Raw genomic sequence first — 15,496 nt, 5'->3', positions numbered from 1 at the left:
CTAACATTGCGAGTGTTTGTGTATTAACCCTGCCCCATTTCAGTGGACTGCTATGTGGTTTACATGGCTAACTTTGTAAGGACCGAGAGTGTAAATGTTCTCGTCAAACTTTCCAATTAAAAGTATTTTAGGTTAAGAATGTTGATCTTGAATCAAGCTGGGACCTCAAGTTGAATGTCAATTTTGTAATATAATGTTCAGACTTGTTATTTTTTCAGAAAGAACTCTAAAATATACCTAGGGGATAGCATGGCCCATTATAATGTACCAATTAATTTACCCTTAATTTTAATTAGAAATAACTTACATGTGGCGGATCCAGGTTTTAAGAAAAGGGGGGAAGGGGTGGGGGGGGGGGGGTGGGGGCAAGGGGGTATTATCCTCAAAAAATTATGATAGAGGGTGAAAAAAAAAAACTGTCTTTGCAATCTAGTTTATATACACGATTGTTCCCTAATATATTTACCCTCTTTTAAAATATCATGCTATGATCTTCATAGGACTGGAAAGATAAAGCACAGAGCTTGAGGGAAGACCTTGATATGGGAATAGCAGAGATAAAAAAATGTCCAACCTGCAGCACCCAGTTCACAAGGGAGAAGGACTTTAAATACCACCAGAAAGGTTGTCATGAGTGCATTTGCGAGGAATGCAATGAATCGTTTGACCATGAGCAAAAGCTAAAAAGGCATAAAGACAAGAAACATAAAGACAGTTACAAGTGTGATCATTGTCAAAAGACTTTTGCTGAGAAACGAAATCTTATAAGACACCAAAAGTCACATGTTTAGTTAACCTGTCCTGCATTTAGTGATTTTAATTGGAGATGATTTGAAAGGACTATTGGATCAATCTATAATACATAATTGTTTCTGTTTTTAAATTATTATTATTATTATCGATTTTTGAAATTAATTGTGGTCATTGCAGCACATGTACATCATGTTACTGTTCAAACCAAATTATAAATTATTACAAATGTTGTGTTAGACTTTAACAGGAATCAAAGGCTCCTGTGAGCCAACTCGTGAATGCAGATGACACATAGTAATTGCAATTTAGACGGCTACGGAAACTTCCTCAAAAGATAAAAGAAATTATATCTTTGCCCGATTATGTAACGAAAAATGACCATTCTTGTACTATTAAAATGATTGTCAAATTATTCTGTACAGATTGAATAAGCCGATTATTCTGATGCGCCGATTAAAAAATATCACGTGTTTTTTTTATTCAAAGTTTATAGGAGCACGCCATGTGCAGCTACGTCATGCAAATCCGCGGCTACTGGATTTCGCGATCGGGCTAGTGGATTCTAACCATCACTTGCCCGATGGGCAAGTGAAGTTTTTTTGGGAATTAAAATTACAAAATTACTGTAGGGCAAGCCGATCTCACAAAGGGAAATATGTTCAACAAAGTATCGCATTACGATTCATGCCCGACATAAATGCGTGAAATTTTTCCTTTGGAGTTCAGTCCACGCAATCCTCAAGTAAAAATAATGAACTATGACAAGCTCTTGCTAAATAAGAATTATTTATCGACCGCGTCCTTTTGCTTTCCCATAAATTACCAGTTGTAAATTTCGAAAATGAAACATTTTTTCCCTTTGAAACCTCTATGAAAGCTGACAAGATCTTAAAAGTGTTCATTTCACCAGAAATTTGCATAATTTTGTTTACGACGTCAATGATGCGTGACATGGCACGTTCCGCTTTCGCGTGAAAACTGACAAATTAAATTATTTTTTAATTAAATTATTTTTAAATTAAATTATTTTTAATTCTTGAAAGAAACCGCACTTCGTAGAAAAAAACGAAAAAATCCTATAACTTTGCTCAGATTCAACGAAAAATCCCCATTCTTACACTAAAATGATTGTCAAATTATTCTCTACAGAATGAATGAGAGAATTCTGACGCGTCGTGAAACAAATTTTCACGTTTTTTTTTTTTTCACTAATTGAGTTTACGACCCCGGACTTTCTGAAAAACTGAAAAAACTTGAAACTTTGCTCAGATTGAACGAAAAATCGCCATTCTTGCACTAAATGATCGTCAAATTATTCTCTACATATTGAATAAGAATTTCCTGATGCGCCATGAACAACAAATGTTCGCGTGTTTTTTTCCACTAATTGAATTTAAAACTCATTCACTGCGCACGCCCGAAAGTTAACGACAAAACCGACTGATCGACTGATCGACCGACCAAGTCGAGAGTCAGCTATCGCTATAACTCGTTCATTGCGCATGCGCGCATTCACGAGTTAAAAATGAATTAAAACTTATTTACAATGTCAAAACCTCAATCTTTTTAATAACCTTGTTGTTCAGGGGCAGATCCAAGGAGAGAGGGTTTTAATCTAGGCAATTTGCCCTAAGTGAATTTCCCTCTATGTTAAACATTATGCGAACATTCCATTGTTTATTCACTAAGATTTCTCTGTTTTCCTTTTTTTTCCTTTGCATTTGCTTTGTCTTGGATTTCATAGTATGGGACCCAGACTTTTTACTACTTTTAGTGTTTGTTTGTACTGCTTTAGCCAAGTCATGGCTGCGCTTCCTCTTGGAGGTGGGTTCTTGAAGTTGTACTGGCCGCCCTTTTGATACAACCTGACGGCTTCCACTACCACACTTTCGTTTTCTGTTGGGCTGGACTCGGATCTTTTTTCCATTTCCGGTTTTTTTCACCTCACTGGACCCAAAAGTAAAAAGAGCGCTTGCCAAATTAGAATGCATAGATCTAGCAGCGGTTAAGGATGTTACCCTTTTTGCGAACCTGATTACACCTTTAGCCAAATTAAGGTCTCTTGAGCTTTGGAGCTTTTGAATTATTTGTTCACAAGAGTTTCTCAACAATTGTTCAGCATTTGCAATGGAATCATCCTCATCATCATCATTGCTCTGTATTGGTTCAGCAGTGCAGCAGTTTGGCCCTTGTTGTGCTGTTTCCATACTAGTGGATGCCTCTGTTACAAAACCATTAGAACCATCAGTTTGTGATGTTTTTCCAGCATCACTAGAGCGTAATGGCTTATAACAAGCAACAGGAAGTGTCTTTCCTATTGCTAGCCAGGCCAATTTCTGCCTCTCATGTGGATTACTGACTGGAATGAAGTTTATGCAGTCTGCTAGATTTGCCACCCACAGGACACACTGGTGTTTGCATGGGCTCCCGTCTTTACCAACCGTGCAGCTACATATCCCAAGAGTCATGTCCACTGTATAACTGACAAAGAACCAATGAGACACTTCATAAATATCTCAATACAACTGGAATTTTTGTTTTACAATCTGTAATAGATACATTCTAGACCTTCAACTGGTTGATCCACTAAGATATTAATGGAAATATTCCTAACAGCAGAGTAAGGGCTTGCTCTTACTCTGCTATAAAAAACTCAATAACCCTGCCAAGAAGGGAAATTACTAAAGGTACCCCACCCCCTGGACAATATATTACTCATGTTTTGGTCTTCCTTATGCTAAATCAACATCCTTGAAATGCAGCATATGGATGAACTGCAGGAATTATCTCATATGTTATGCATGTTATGTCTCCATGTTTTGTGTATTTTTGCTCCAAAGGGGAGGAGCCTAGAAACACTGCCCCCTCCCCCCCTCCTTCCCCTATCAAGATAATTTGAATCAGACAATGGGGGAAAGATAGGAAAATAATGCCCACCCACACATGCCCTCCTGTACCACCAGAACGTTATGCTATTGTCACGGCGAAGAAAAAACACTACTGACCTGTGACTGCTATCTGAAGAGCTTCCAACTTTGAATACATTATTGCCAAAGTTCTCTACAGTGGGACTGGGACTTTAAACCCTGTGCTTCCGTATTTCCCTTTCCCAAAGAATCGATGTCTGTACACGCCATCAAAACTCCCATCAGCGATACTAAGGAGCTTATTCTTGTAGTGATCTTCTAGATTAATAGTCAGCTTGTCTAGAAGCCCAACAACATTGTACTCTTTGGTGCGCTGCAGAATTACATCCTTAAGAACCAAAAACTGAGCCTCGGCAAAATTGTTGGTGTGGTTCCCTCTAACAGGCAGTTCAGTTCTAAAGCATAGAGCAAACGATTCTTTGTCATTGTATAGATTTTGCAAATAGCTGACTAGATTTGGGTATTTCTTGCAACGGCCATCATTCAAAAGTTCACTGAAGCAGTTCTCAAAATCTTGTTTTGTTTCGGCATATAAGGACCTCTTGAAAAGGGTGAGAAAATAGGGTCTATCTGCTTGGCTGATACTGTTCTTGCTCTCGTGAAGCCATCTCCAAAGTTGTTGGAGCATGTGGAAGATGCAAAGAAGTAAGACAGATGTTGGCCAAACAGACTTCAGAGCATTTCTTTCCTCTTTACAGTTGTCTGTTAGGATGACTTAGGGGCCTTGTTCCCGACCACGACCATTGAATGCATACTCTGGTAAACAGGACCGAAGCATTTCAAAGCCCTGTTTAAGTGTACGCTCCTGCTCATCACTGGTGATCAAGATGCCAAGTGGAAGTGCTCCAGATACATTGTTTGTGCACATTAAAAACACTTTAAGATTGTGCTCTTCTGTATTAGAAGTAGCATCAACAAAAACCATCTCACCAGACTGCTGCACTTCCTTGTGTACACGGTTCATGAGAGGCGTTACAATAGCAATTATAAGAGGCGTATCATCACCTTCATACATCTGGTAACAAGTAGTAGCTTCAGGGTTGTCTTTCTTGTATTGTTGAAGCCTGTCGGAAAGTCTTTCAAACATCATAACGCCCTGTCCACCATACCTATCCTTACCAAATTGCGTGTAGAGGTAACTAAAGTCCCTTTTTCTGGGCATAACTGCCCGATTGGCCTTTTCCCTGTGAAATTCCAATTCATCCTGACATGATTCTTTGAGTTCTTTTAAGTACTGTTGCCTTGCGGTTGCTGGTGTATGCCCACTTTCAAACAACTTCAAAACCCTTTCTGTGCACTCAGGAGAAAGGTCACGGAAATTAGAGGCCTCCAGAGTTTCAAGTGAATGGTTGTGTTCCCACTCTATGTCCACAGAACAACATCCCTCGCTGTCTATTTTGACTATCATCTGAAAGGGGCAATTGGTGTTCTTTACTCTGGCAGATGGGTTCAAGTACAATTTCTGCTGTGGATCTTTACTTGGACTCCAGTTGCGAGTGTTGTGTTGGCATCTATAGTAGTTTTGCAACACATAGCCGCTTGTTGGTGCCTTCTTTGTCTTTAACTTCACTGTGATGCTGTTTATCACTTCATATTCGGATATCCACTGCTCCAGGTTTTCTTTCGTTATATCTTCGGTCAAAAAGTGCACTTTGAACTTTTCTCCATTTCCTGAAATTACCTTCAGGTAGTAAAATGAATCATCTGGCAGCGAAGCCAGAAAACTCTCCTTTGAAATCTCGGTCGATTCAAAAGATTTACTTTTCGATTCGACTTCTTTTATAGCTGAAGATATTAGATCTTTGAGAAAATTGTCGGGTTTGTCCGCCATTTTGATTTGATAAAAATCGCGATGGTTTGTAGGAAAGCTAGTCACGCATTGCTCTGACGCATGTCGTCGGAGAGAGTCGGAAATATCGGTTCCTTCTTGGCATCGACCTTTACGATGGCATCGACCGTCATGAGAAATGGCATCGACCGTTTCAAATAGCAACGACCGTTCTGAGAAATGGCATCGACCGTTTCAAATGGCAACGACCGTTTACGAAAGGGAAATTTGCGGCGCCGACCGTCATAAAATGGCGGAAATTAGTGCGCCGAGTAACAACACAAGAACTTCGCTCGTGAAAAGCGCAAAAGGAAGCACGGTTTTTTCAAATTGGTATATTTGTGTAAGAGACACTGGCAAATGATTCAAGTCTAAAACCAGGATTGTTTACTTAAATGGGAATGCACGGCACGAGTTTGAAAATCACCAATATTTCATTGAGTAAAACTCTCATTTTGGAGCAGTTTTTCAATAAACATTTTCCCCATGCGGTATAACTCAGAAGCGCTTGAGATTAAGGTTGTGATTAGTGGAAATGGTCTTCTTTTCAAGGATATAAAAATTAGTCTGGGGCTCTTGACTTCTGCACGGAAAAAGCATGCTCTATGTCGAGAAAATCACAAACTCCACTTGTCAACAAACACAAATAATCGAATTAGAGTCTGTTATCGAAGCCAATATTCCAAGCAAAACTTAGCGCTTAGCACCGTATTTGATTAGAAAGTCAACATTACAAGTTTACCTTGCAAAACTTGTGGCTGTAGATTGCTTTTCATCGCCGCTCTCTCTTCAATATTGTTATCTTCCCTTCGACCATGTTTACCAAAGCGCACAATCAACAACCATACGTATGACTCCTGCATGAAACATTACAGTTCCTGACAGATTCAACCATATTTGAGTCTCCACACAGCTATAGCAAATAAGGTAACTCAATTGTACGATTAAGAGCGATGATTCAATTATCTATAGTAGCAAATGAAGAAATTTTGCAGTCCGAAGACGCGCACAAGCGGAATCTTCTGTAGAATGAGACGATCATGTTTGTCACGCAATGAGACCGAGCGCGCAGGACACCCAACAAACTAACAACCAGGTTATATTTTTATTCGGCGACAGTTTTCTGCGTATACGGACTTCAAGCTTAAAATCCCCTAGCTGACAAATGGTACTAAATCTGTTACCAACATTTTACCTTTTGGGATGGGATTTTAAGTGCAAATTTTTTACAAGCAGATTCTTTGTACATCGTGCGCGGGCAGTGGACAGAATGGCATGGAATGGTACCACTGGTGTCAAACGGGCGCACCCTGTCCAGCTTAATAGCCCTGCCTTGCCTGACTTTATCGACAAGACTAGAACAACAAAAGAGAACCGCATTTAAAGGCTGTGACAATTAATTCAGTAATTTCTTTACGATAAGAAAGTTCGCGCGTTGTTTAAGCTACGCTCAAATAAATCAATCATTTATTGAAATCATCTTTTACATTATTCAGATGTACACTACCCGCGTTTAGCGAAAGCTATTCGAGGCGGGTAGTGTAACACGGGTAGTGTAAGTAATGTTAAGAAAAAAAGAAGATAGAAAAAGAAACCCTTTCTGAGTTTTTCGATTGCCGACTCAAACTTTCTTTTCTTGGCCACCGCCTATTATTCTGCTTTATCCCGCAATATACCTGTCGCCTGAAGGTTAGCCTAACAGTGGTACGAATGCCACCAATGCTTTTAGCACTCAGCTTGTAAGGCCAATGAAGAACATACTTAAAGCAAAAAGCAGATAAGAGCCCGGAAAACGAATCTTATTGCTGGCAAATGCAGCCTAGATAAAGAATCTTTCATGTAAGGCTGTTTGCGATGAACTGATATGTCAGTGACATGCTAAAAAACAAACAAATGTCCTTCAGAAGGACAGCATTTCCAGTGCCCTGCGTAACATCAGCTAGGCTTGAGCTACACTGTTCCATATGGCCTATGTATCCTGATTAATAGCAATTTAAAATCACGCATATTCCTACCCAAAGCAACGATACTTATTGGGATAACTGTGCTCCTGAACATAAAATAACTAAAGGTTTCTAAATAATTATGATGAGAATAATATTAAGCGCCGCCGGGTTCGAACCACGGCCGCACCCATACTCAGGGTCAGAAATTTTCAGAGAAGAAGGTTAGACCCTCATATAGTTCGGATGACCACGTTGAAATCTTTGGGGCGGTCCCGTCTCCAATTTGGAGATGTAAAATAACCACTGTAATGAGCCCTGAATATGACCGCTCTCAGTACCAGCGATTAGAATGAAGGGGAAAGCGATTAGTTTCTGAGGGGAATGAGAGAGAATGAGAGAAAAAATTGTGTAACAGTCAGAGTTCAGTTTATTGAGACAGCTTAACAGTCTCCCTCAGCGGAACCTCCTTGGGGCTTTAAGAGAAGTCAGCTGAGCGAAGTCAGTGTACGCACAAATCACTGAGTCTTCACAGATTAGTTGCTACGGCTATAAACAGTATCCACAATAATAATAATAATAATAATAATAATAATAATAATAATAATAATAATAATAATAATAATAATAATAATAATAATAATAATAATGATGATGATGATGATGATCATGATGATAAAAAGCGTAAGCATTGCGTTTAAAGTTAAGTTTCCAGGAAAATAAGCATGTTGGTTTCATTCACGGAAAAAAAGGCTCGTGATAAACATTTTAATTAAATTATCGTACACCAAAAACAGGCTGGTTATTAAAAATGCGAGCTTCTCCTTGTAAGTATATGTTAATTTTTTCCGACTTACGGTTTTCTGCTGTTTGACAAAAAGATACAACTTTTAAATTTCATATTGACCATCCCCTATCATGAATTAGCAAAACTACGTTGCCTTACCAGAGCCAACAGGTACAAATATGCCCGTACGTCTTAGATAGTCTTCGAAAGCGCCTTGCACGATTTCCCTTTGGCATGGCTCGGTAAGGTTTCTGGAACGCGGCATCATTGGGAACCTCTCCGCCACCCAATTCCCAAAGAGGAGGGATGAGCTTGACAGATTGTCATGCCCGATATGTCCCAAGGTGCAGTGAAAATTGATGCCTGTGCAAAAATTAAGTCGATCTCCGACTCAACATCACTTACGCCGACAGACTGTGTGTGTGTGCTGACATGCTTTTTCCACATGAAAATAACGGGAGGATAAGGGCACATTTTCTTTTGCTCGACTTCGTTCATCTTGGGAGCACTGTCTCCCAGCTAACCTCTGAAAAGAGTAATTGATATCCATTTCATATGTGTTACCCGGAAGGACAACGTGGCTGCGCGATCATCTGTTTGTTTAAAATCTTTTGAATGACGCGATGGCCATTATCATTAGAATTAATTCACCTTATCAAATTTGGTTTTCTTTTGTGTTGAGCCCTCCCGCTTTTTCCTTCCCATTATTTTATTACTACTTTCCTTCTTCTAAATTTTACATTTTTTTTTCCTTCCTTCAATTCTTCCTTTGTTTGCTTGTTCGTTTTCTTTCTTTCTTTAATTTCTTCCTATCGTTCGGGCTGCTTGTCTGTCGGTCGGTGGATCTTTCTTCCTTAATCCTCTCTCGTTCTTTTTAGCCTTTCTGTCCCTTTGTTTTAAGAATTTTATATCAAAAAGAGTGTCTTGTTTAACAAACCAAACTTATTTCCTTACCCGCAAAAACTCGTGTATGACCCGAAGGAATATTGGTAACCGAGCCTTCAAAAGGCTTGTGATATGCCATTGCGTGACATACAAATGATATACATGGATTGAAAAGGTCAAAACGACAGCGTCGCTCAGTGGTAAGAAATTTCTCTCAATGGTCATTTTTTTTACGATGAAACAAGCTCAGTTGTACGTTAGAGAAAGATAGCAGCTATGGTGTGTTTGAAACTGTCAGAATAGCGCCGATGTTTGTACAAGAACCACCAGGTATCGCTCAGATAGTTGATGATTTCGTAAACTCGCTGTCAGAGGGAAGATGGTAATTTTGAAGAGAAAGTAGAATGAAAACCAATCTACAGCCACTGTTTTTGCAAGGTAAACTTGTAATGTTGACCTTCTAATCAAAGACGGTGCTAAGCGCTAAGATTTACTTGGAATATTGGCTTCGATAACAGACTCTAATTCGATTATTTGTGTTTGTTGACAAGTTGAGTTCGTTATTTTCTCGACATAGAGCATGCTTTTTTCGTGCAGAAGTTAAAAGCCCCAGACTTATTTTTATATCTTTGAAAAGAAGACCGTTTCCATTAATCACAACCATAATCTCAAGCGCTTCTGAGTTATACCGCATGGGAAAAATGTTTATTGAAAAACTGCTCCAAAATGAGATTTTCAAACAATGAAATATTGGTGATTTTCAAACTCGTGCCGTGCATTCCCATTTAAGTAAACAATCCTGGTTTTAGACTTGAATCATTTGCCAGTGTCTCTTACACAAATATACCAATTTGAAAAAACCGTGCTTCCTTTTGCGCTTTTCACGAGCGAAGTTCTTGTGTTGTTACTCGGCCCACTAATTTCCGCCATTTTATGACGGTCGGCGCCCGTTACAGTTTTTGAGAATTTTCTGGAAAATAAAAGCAGAGCTGAACATAAGAAACACACCACGTTTGTTAACTCATCATAGAGTATTTCTGAGCAAAATATGAGGGTAGTCAATTTTGAACCCTGTGCCACCACTCACTCGGTCATGAAAAAAAGGCGCTCTTAATAGCTAACTCTCCACTCCCAGTTACTATTTGCCATTTTATAGCATAAAGTACTGTGAAATCCTTACAATCTGTCATTAATTTCTTTAACAGAGATAACGAAAATAAATTAAGGCGGGAAACATAATAATTGGCCATTTGAGCTAAGGGCGTGCAAACTCGATAAATTTTCTGGATGTTTATAGTACAGGCACATCTACTAGTCACTAATAACTAACCTTTCTCATTTGTATATTGTGTGATTGCTGTTATGCGTTCCTAACGCGGTCCGTCCTCAAACAGAATTGTATACATATTCAGACTCGCGTGAAATGAATGTTCTCTAAGTACCACATCTTGTAATAGTATTTACACTTTCAAATAGCGCACAAATTATGGTAATTACCTTGTAATCACTCTTTAGATAACGTTTAAGAGCGGATGTCTGTAAATATCAACCAGAGATGTGAAATAGCGAAAAACTCAAAATTCTCAAAAAAATTCACAACATAGCCCACGGTAAACTATTGCAAGAAATACATGTTTTACTTCGATCCGATAATTCCTCGCGAAGCGAGGTTAATAAATTTGTCGGGCCGAGCGGAGCTAAGCCGCGCGAATTCGAGCGAAAAATATATTTATATATCTGAGCTGATTTTCAAAAAGGTGGCTACAGAAATTGAGCACATTTTGAGACTTTCTAAGCTGAAGGAATATGCTAGTCATTAACAATACTCCAGTTACGGTTCATCACAAGAAAGTAAGGTCAGGAAATACTATGCAAGAGAAAAGAGGGGCTTTTCTTTGGAATTATACGTGACATTGACATCCGAGTGAAATGAAACATGACCTGTGATCCGACTAAACAAGTGTGACAGGGCAATTATTTGAGTCTTTAAGATACAGGAACGCGGACGCCATGAAGAACGCGATGGTCGAAGAGGGCCTGGGGGGAGCGTACGGCGTTCGTGGCGGGAAAATCAAGTTAAGAATTTGTTTTGAATGCCAGCGACATCGCGAGCTGTTTTCCTAACTTGGAAGTCATGGCTTCTTTCAGAGAAATTCGAGAAGCGTTGTTTTTAAGTCATGCAAGTGGCTTTATAGATGATATCGAGTTCTTACTGCTTCATGAAGAATATATGTCAGATAATTTGGATTTTCCCTACGGAAACTATCCTAGATTTCATTTACCAGACAAGAATGAAGCCGAGTGCAAAGCTAACTTCAGAGTAGAAAAACACCATATTCCCCGACTAGTAGATGCACTTGACATTCCTGCCGTCTTCACGTGTGAGCAAGGAACAGTCTGCGAGGAAACAGAAGGCCTTTGCATCCTGCTGAAGCGATTTGCCTACCCCTGTCGTTACTCCGACATGATACCCATCTTTGGAAGGCCAGTCCCTGAATTGTGCATGATCAATAACACTGTGATGTATTTTATCTACGACAACCACAGACAGCGCATCATGGATTGGAATCCAAACGTCTTAAGTCCCATCAAGCTGGAGAATTATGCACAAGTAATTTCCAACAAAGGAGCACCATTACAAAATTGCTTTGGCTTCGTGGATGGAACTGTCCGCCCTATTTCTCGACCAGGGGAACACCAAAGAGTGGTTTACAACGGGCATAAGCGTGTGCATAGTCTTAAATTCCAATTTGTTGTTGTTCCAAATGGCCTAATTGCACATCTTTATGGGCCAGTAGGTGAGTCACTCCTTACTGTTCCAAATTAAATACAATTAATGAAACATATTATGCTAATTGTACTGCATGTACAGTGAACTTTGAATGTTCATGGCTTATACCGCAGTCCTCCTAGATCCTGTCACTCACCACCCAGGGGCGGATCCAGGGGAGGGTTGAGGGGGTTGCAACCTTCCCCCCCCCCCCCCATGAGAGGGTGAAAATGCTGAAAATACCTTATTTATAATGTACATTTTCAAACTTTCTAGGTGTGCCATGTCCCCCTGGACCCCGTATTGACTCATACTGACTGACAACCCCCCCCCTTTCGTAAGATCTTTGATCCACCCCTGCCACCCACCCAGAGTACTCCACCCTCGACCCTGTCACTTACTACCTCATGTATAACAATGTATTTTAGAGAGGTTAATTGTTTTCTGCTCAACAGAAGGAAGAAAGCATGATGCAGCAATGCTAGGAGAGTCCCACCTGTATGGCAGCCTCCAGATGAATGCTTTCTCTACTACTGGAGAAGCAATGTGTATTTATGGGGATCCAGCATATCCTCCTAGGGTCCACCTGCAAGCACCTTTCCGTCATCGTATGTTAACTCCACAAATGCAGGCTTACAACAGTTCGATGAGTGCTGTTCCCACCTCTGTTGAGTGGCTATTTGGTGACATAATAAACTATTTCAAATTTTTGGACTTCAAAAAGAACATAAAGATTGGTCTTAGTCAAGTGGGCAAAATGTATATCGTGTGTTCACTTCTACACAATGCATTGACTTGCCTCTATGGAAACACCACATCTCAGTTCTTTGACTTTGATCCTCCTTCAGTAGAGGACTATTTTGCTTAATTAATTAAGTAAAGACTGTGGTACTTTCTAAGAAGGCAAGTATACTCACAACAATACCGAACCGAAATTTCAAAATATTATATTCAGCACCTTTAATTATTGTGCAAAATGTATAACAGGTTTCAACATGCCGTTGTCACAAGAAAACCATTAACACTAGGAATGTTTGTTATGTTGGAAAGAAAAAGCAATCAGATGGGTAAGATGAAGTAACCAGAAGCTGTGATTGGTGTTTTTTCATATGGTTCAATCTAGTGCCCGATTGGTTGCAGCACCAGTAACATGTTAAAGTATTTAATCAATAATAAGGTTTACAATTTTCAATGTTTTTCCTACAAAAGGAAGGCTTTTAACAGCATCAAATGAATTAATCAAGATGTAACACAATAAATCTTTTGTTAAGGAAAATAAAAGTTCACAATATTAATGAGGACCCCAACGAGTCACTTGTGAACAAGCTTTTCATCAAGGCCTGAGTTATAAGAACAACAACACAACATTAATGACTACTCCAATGAGTCACTCTTTGAGAGTCACTTGCGAACAAGTTTTTCTATTATAGACATCAAGGCCTGAGTTTGCTGCTGTTGCTGGTCCATTAGGCTTTGAACATCTGTGTTTGTTGAGTTTGGAGACTTTCTAGCCTCTCGTTCTCTCTCTTTTTCAACTCCAGCTCTTGTCCTTTAAATGCCAACTCTTGATCTGCTCTTTCTTTCAGGTATTCCACTGCCCCACTTCCATTCCGTCGGCTCTTCTTTGCTTGAGTAGTTTCTTCTTCAGAATTCCTTTTCTTTGTTTCTCCCATTGTTTCCATCGCTTTCTTCCGCACATCCTCTGCCTTTTTCCTGTCTGCCTGTAGCTTCTCCCTGTTTTCATCATTTGCTTCTTGCTGTTCAGTGTCAGCAGATTCCTCAAAAGCTATGATTTGTTCGATGGCAGCATCAAGCTCTGTACGCTCGGGTGATATTCCACTCTCTCTCAATTCTTGTGCTTGTTGTCTCTTAAATCGCTGCACTAGGATACCAATATGATCACGAACAGATCCCTTTTCCACATTAAAGTGTGGATCTTTTACTACGTTCAGATTATCTGCAATTTTTTGCCACAATGCACTATGCTGCAAAGATTTTTTTTTCGCACTGTAGGGGTTGACACATATTACTTCCTGGCATAAAAGCAAGTCATGCAAGGGAGTCCAATTCATAACCCTGCAATGCAATAAATATACAGTGTTTTAATATGCATGTTTAAAAAACACTGTATATTAAAAAAAATCGACAGAGAAGGAAATTTGGCTTGACGAAATTATTCCATAGATTACCAGTAGTAAGGTCGAATTTTTTACTTATATGTTATGCTATCAGTAATTAAAAGGGAGGCAGTACAATCATATGGAAACATAAATTCATCAAATAAATTATAAATTGCAAAATTCGCAGCTTATGTTTGGTGCATCTGAAGCGGGAATAATATTGAGATTAATAGGGACCCTTTTCGAGAATGAAAGAATAGTACAATAAACAAACCTTCGGGCAATTTTCCATGCTTCAGTAGCAGTTACTTCAAAAATTGACCTAACATAAACATAATTCGGTTTTATAATTGTTGTGCTCAAGACTTATTTCATTTCTACATGGAGCGCAAACAATTTAAAATACATTTCTTATAAACTCCCTTTCATAATACGAGTTGTCGAGAAATGGCAAACAAAAAGGAACAAAAGGGTGGTAATTTAGATGCCTGTAGAATATGTTAAGCGTATTTACACTCACTTGGGCTTTGAACATGCCATGACAGTCCCCACCGAATTTGCTTGTTTATCTGAGGAAAAAGCAATCAGATTAACTTTTTAAGCGAGCATTACTACAATGAATGTTTAAACCTTCGAAAAAACGTAAATAGTGACAATAAAAAGATCTATTAAAACCAGAAAGACCATCAAAGTACTCACGTTTTATCAACGACGCGAAAACTGCATTTGTCACGTTCGTGGCGAGCGAAAACGCGGCAGTCTGGGCTTTTTGTCATGCGCACTGAACTGCAAAGGTTGATTTTTACTTCCGGTCGCCTCTGACGACGTCCGCGTTCCTGGATCTTAAAGTCCCTATTAACGGCGCCAACGCATCGTTAATCTCACCCAAAACCCGGTCTTTTAGCGCTCAAGTCTAGCTTTCTACAACAGAATCGGCTTAATCGGAGCAAGACAGCGTTTTAAATTGATTTTTCGTCTTCAGTCTAGATCCATGACACAATCCGAATCACGCCAAGCAAACATCTGGAAATTATTTATGACATTGAGACCGGAAATCCGACCCAAAATCGCACTTCTTGACTAATCGATCACTAGCCTAACAACGCTACAGTTGTAAAGGGGAAAAATAATAGAATAGCTTTTCAAACTCACGCGTCTTGAAGAGAAAATCCTTGCCCATTCTTGCTAGTGTTTTCCATATCAGCTTAAGTCCCGGATGTAGAAATCAACATTTGAAAAGGGAAGGGTTAGCGCCCTTTTCCACCACAAAAATATACTAAGTCTTTGGCTGGGTAAACAATTCGCGAAAATTTCACGTTGCCCGAAAAGAACTCATCCCTAAGACCTACTTTTTAAAGCCAAAGACTGTCACCTCCTCAAGCAAAGCCCACAATATACAAGCCTTTAAGAGCAATTCTCCAGGAAAGTGAAGCAAAGTTGGAAATGAAAATTTTTAACCCCTCTTCATTTTTTGTGTGGAGGT

General features: G+C 39.4%; 3 protein-coding genes, 1 long non-coding RNA gene and 1 pseudogene across 5 annotated transcripts in view; 3 read left to right on the top strand and 2 right to left on the bottom strand.

The window, feature by feature from the left end:
- The window catches only part of LOC146476774 (uncharacterized), a 1,692-nt gene extending 701 nt beyond the window's left edge, over positions 1 to 991 (top strand). The window contains exon 3 of the mRNA XM_085113937.1: positions 501 to 991. Within this exon, the coding sequence (XP_084970063.1) occupies positions 501 to 791 (291 nt within the window). The 3' untranslated portion in view covers positions 792 to 991. The remainder of the gene's footprint in view (positions 1 to 500) is intronic.
- Positions 1 to 15,496, top strand: part of LOC146476769 (uncharacterized) — a 178,435-nt gene that overhangs the window by 118,211 nt on the left and 44,728 nt on the right. The gene's annotated exons all lie outside the window — the stretch shown is intronic.
- Positions 1 to 15,496, bottom strand: part of LOC146476771 (macrophage mannose receptor 1-like) — a 98,734-nt gene that overhangs the window by 55,942 nt on the left and 27,296 nt on the right. The window lies entirely within an intron of this gene.
- On the top strand, positions 11,092 to 12,891 carry LOC146476773 (uncharacterized). The gene is made up of 2 exons (XM_085113936.1): positions 11,092 to 11,921; positions 12,349 to 12,891. Exons 1-2 carry the CDS (start codon positions 11,258 to 11,260, stop codon positions 12,759 to 12,761), a joined length of 1,077 nt encoding a protein of 358 aa, XP_084970062.1. The 5' UTR covers positions 11,092 to 11,257; the 3' UTR covers positions 12,762 to 12,891.
- Positions 13,040 to 14,758, bottom strand: LOC146476772 (uncharacterized; annotated as a pseudogene). The gene is made up of 3 exons (XR_014865469.1): positions 14,713 to 14,758; positions 14,534 to 14,582; positions 13,040 to 13,969 (listed from the first exon to the last, which is right to left on the bottom strand). The product of XR_014865469.1 is annotated as an uncharacterized LOC146476772 (transcript).

The sequence above is a fragment of the Pavona decussata genome, unplaced genomic scaffold (genome assembly GCF_977016875.1).
Source record: "Pavona decussata unplaced genomic scaffold, jaPavDecu1.1 SCAFFOLD_72, whole genome shotgun sequence".
Lineage (NCBI taxonomy): Eukaryota > Metazoa > Cnidaria > Anthozoa > Scleractinia > Agariciidae > Pavona > Pavona decussata.
This window is presented reverse-complemented; position numbering and strand designations above follow the sequence as displayed.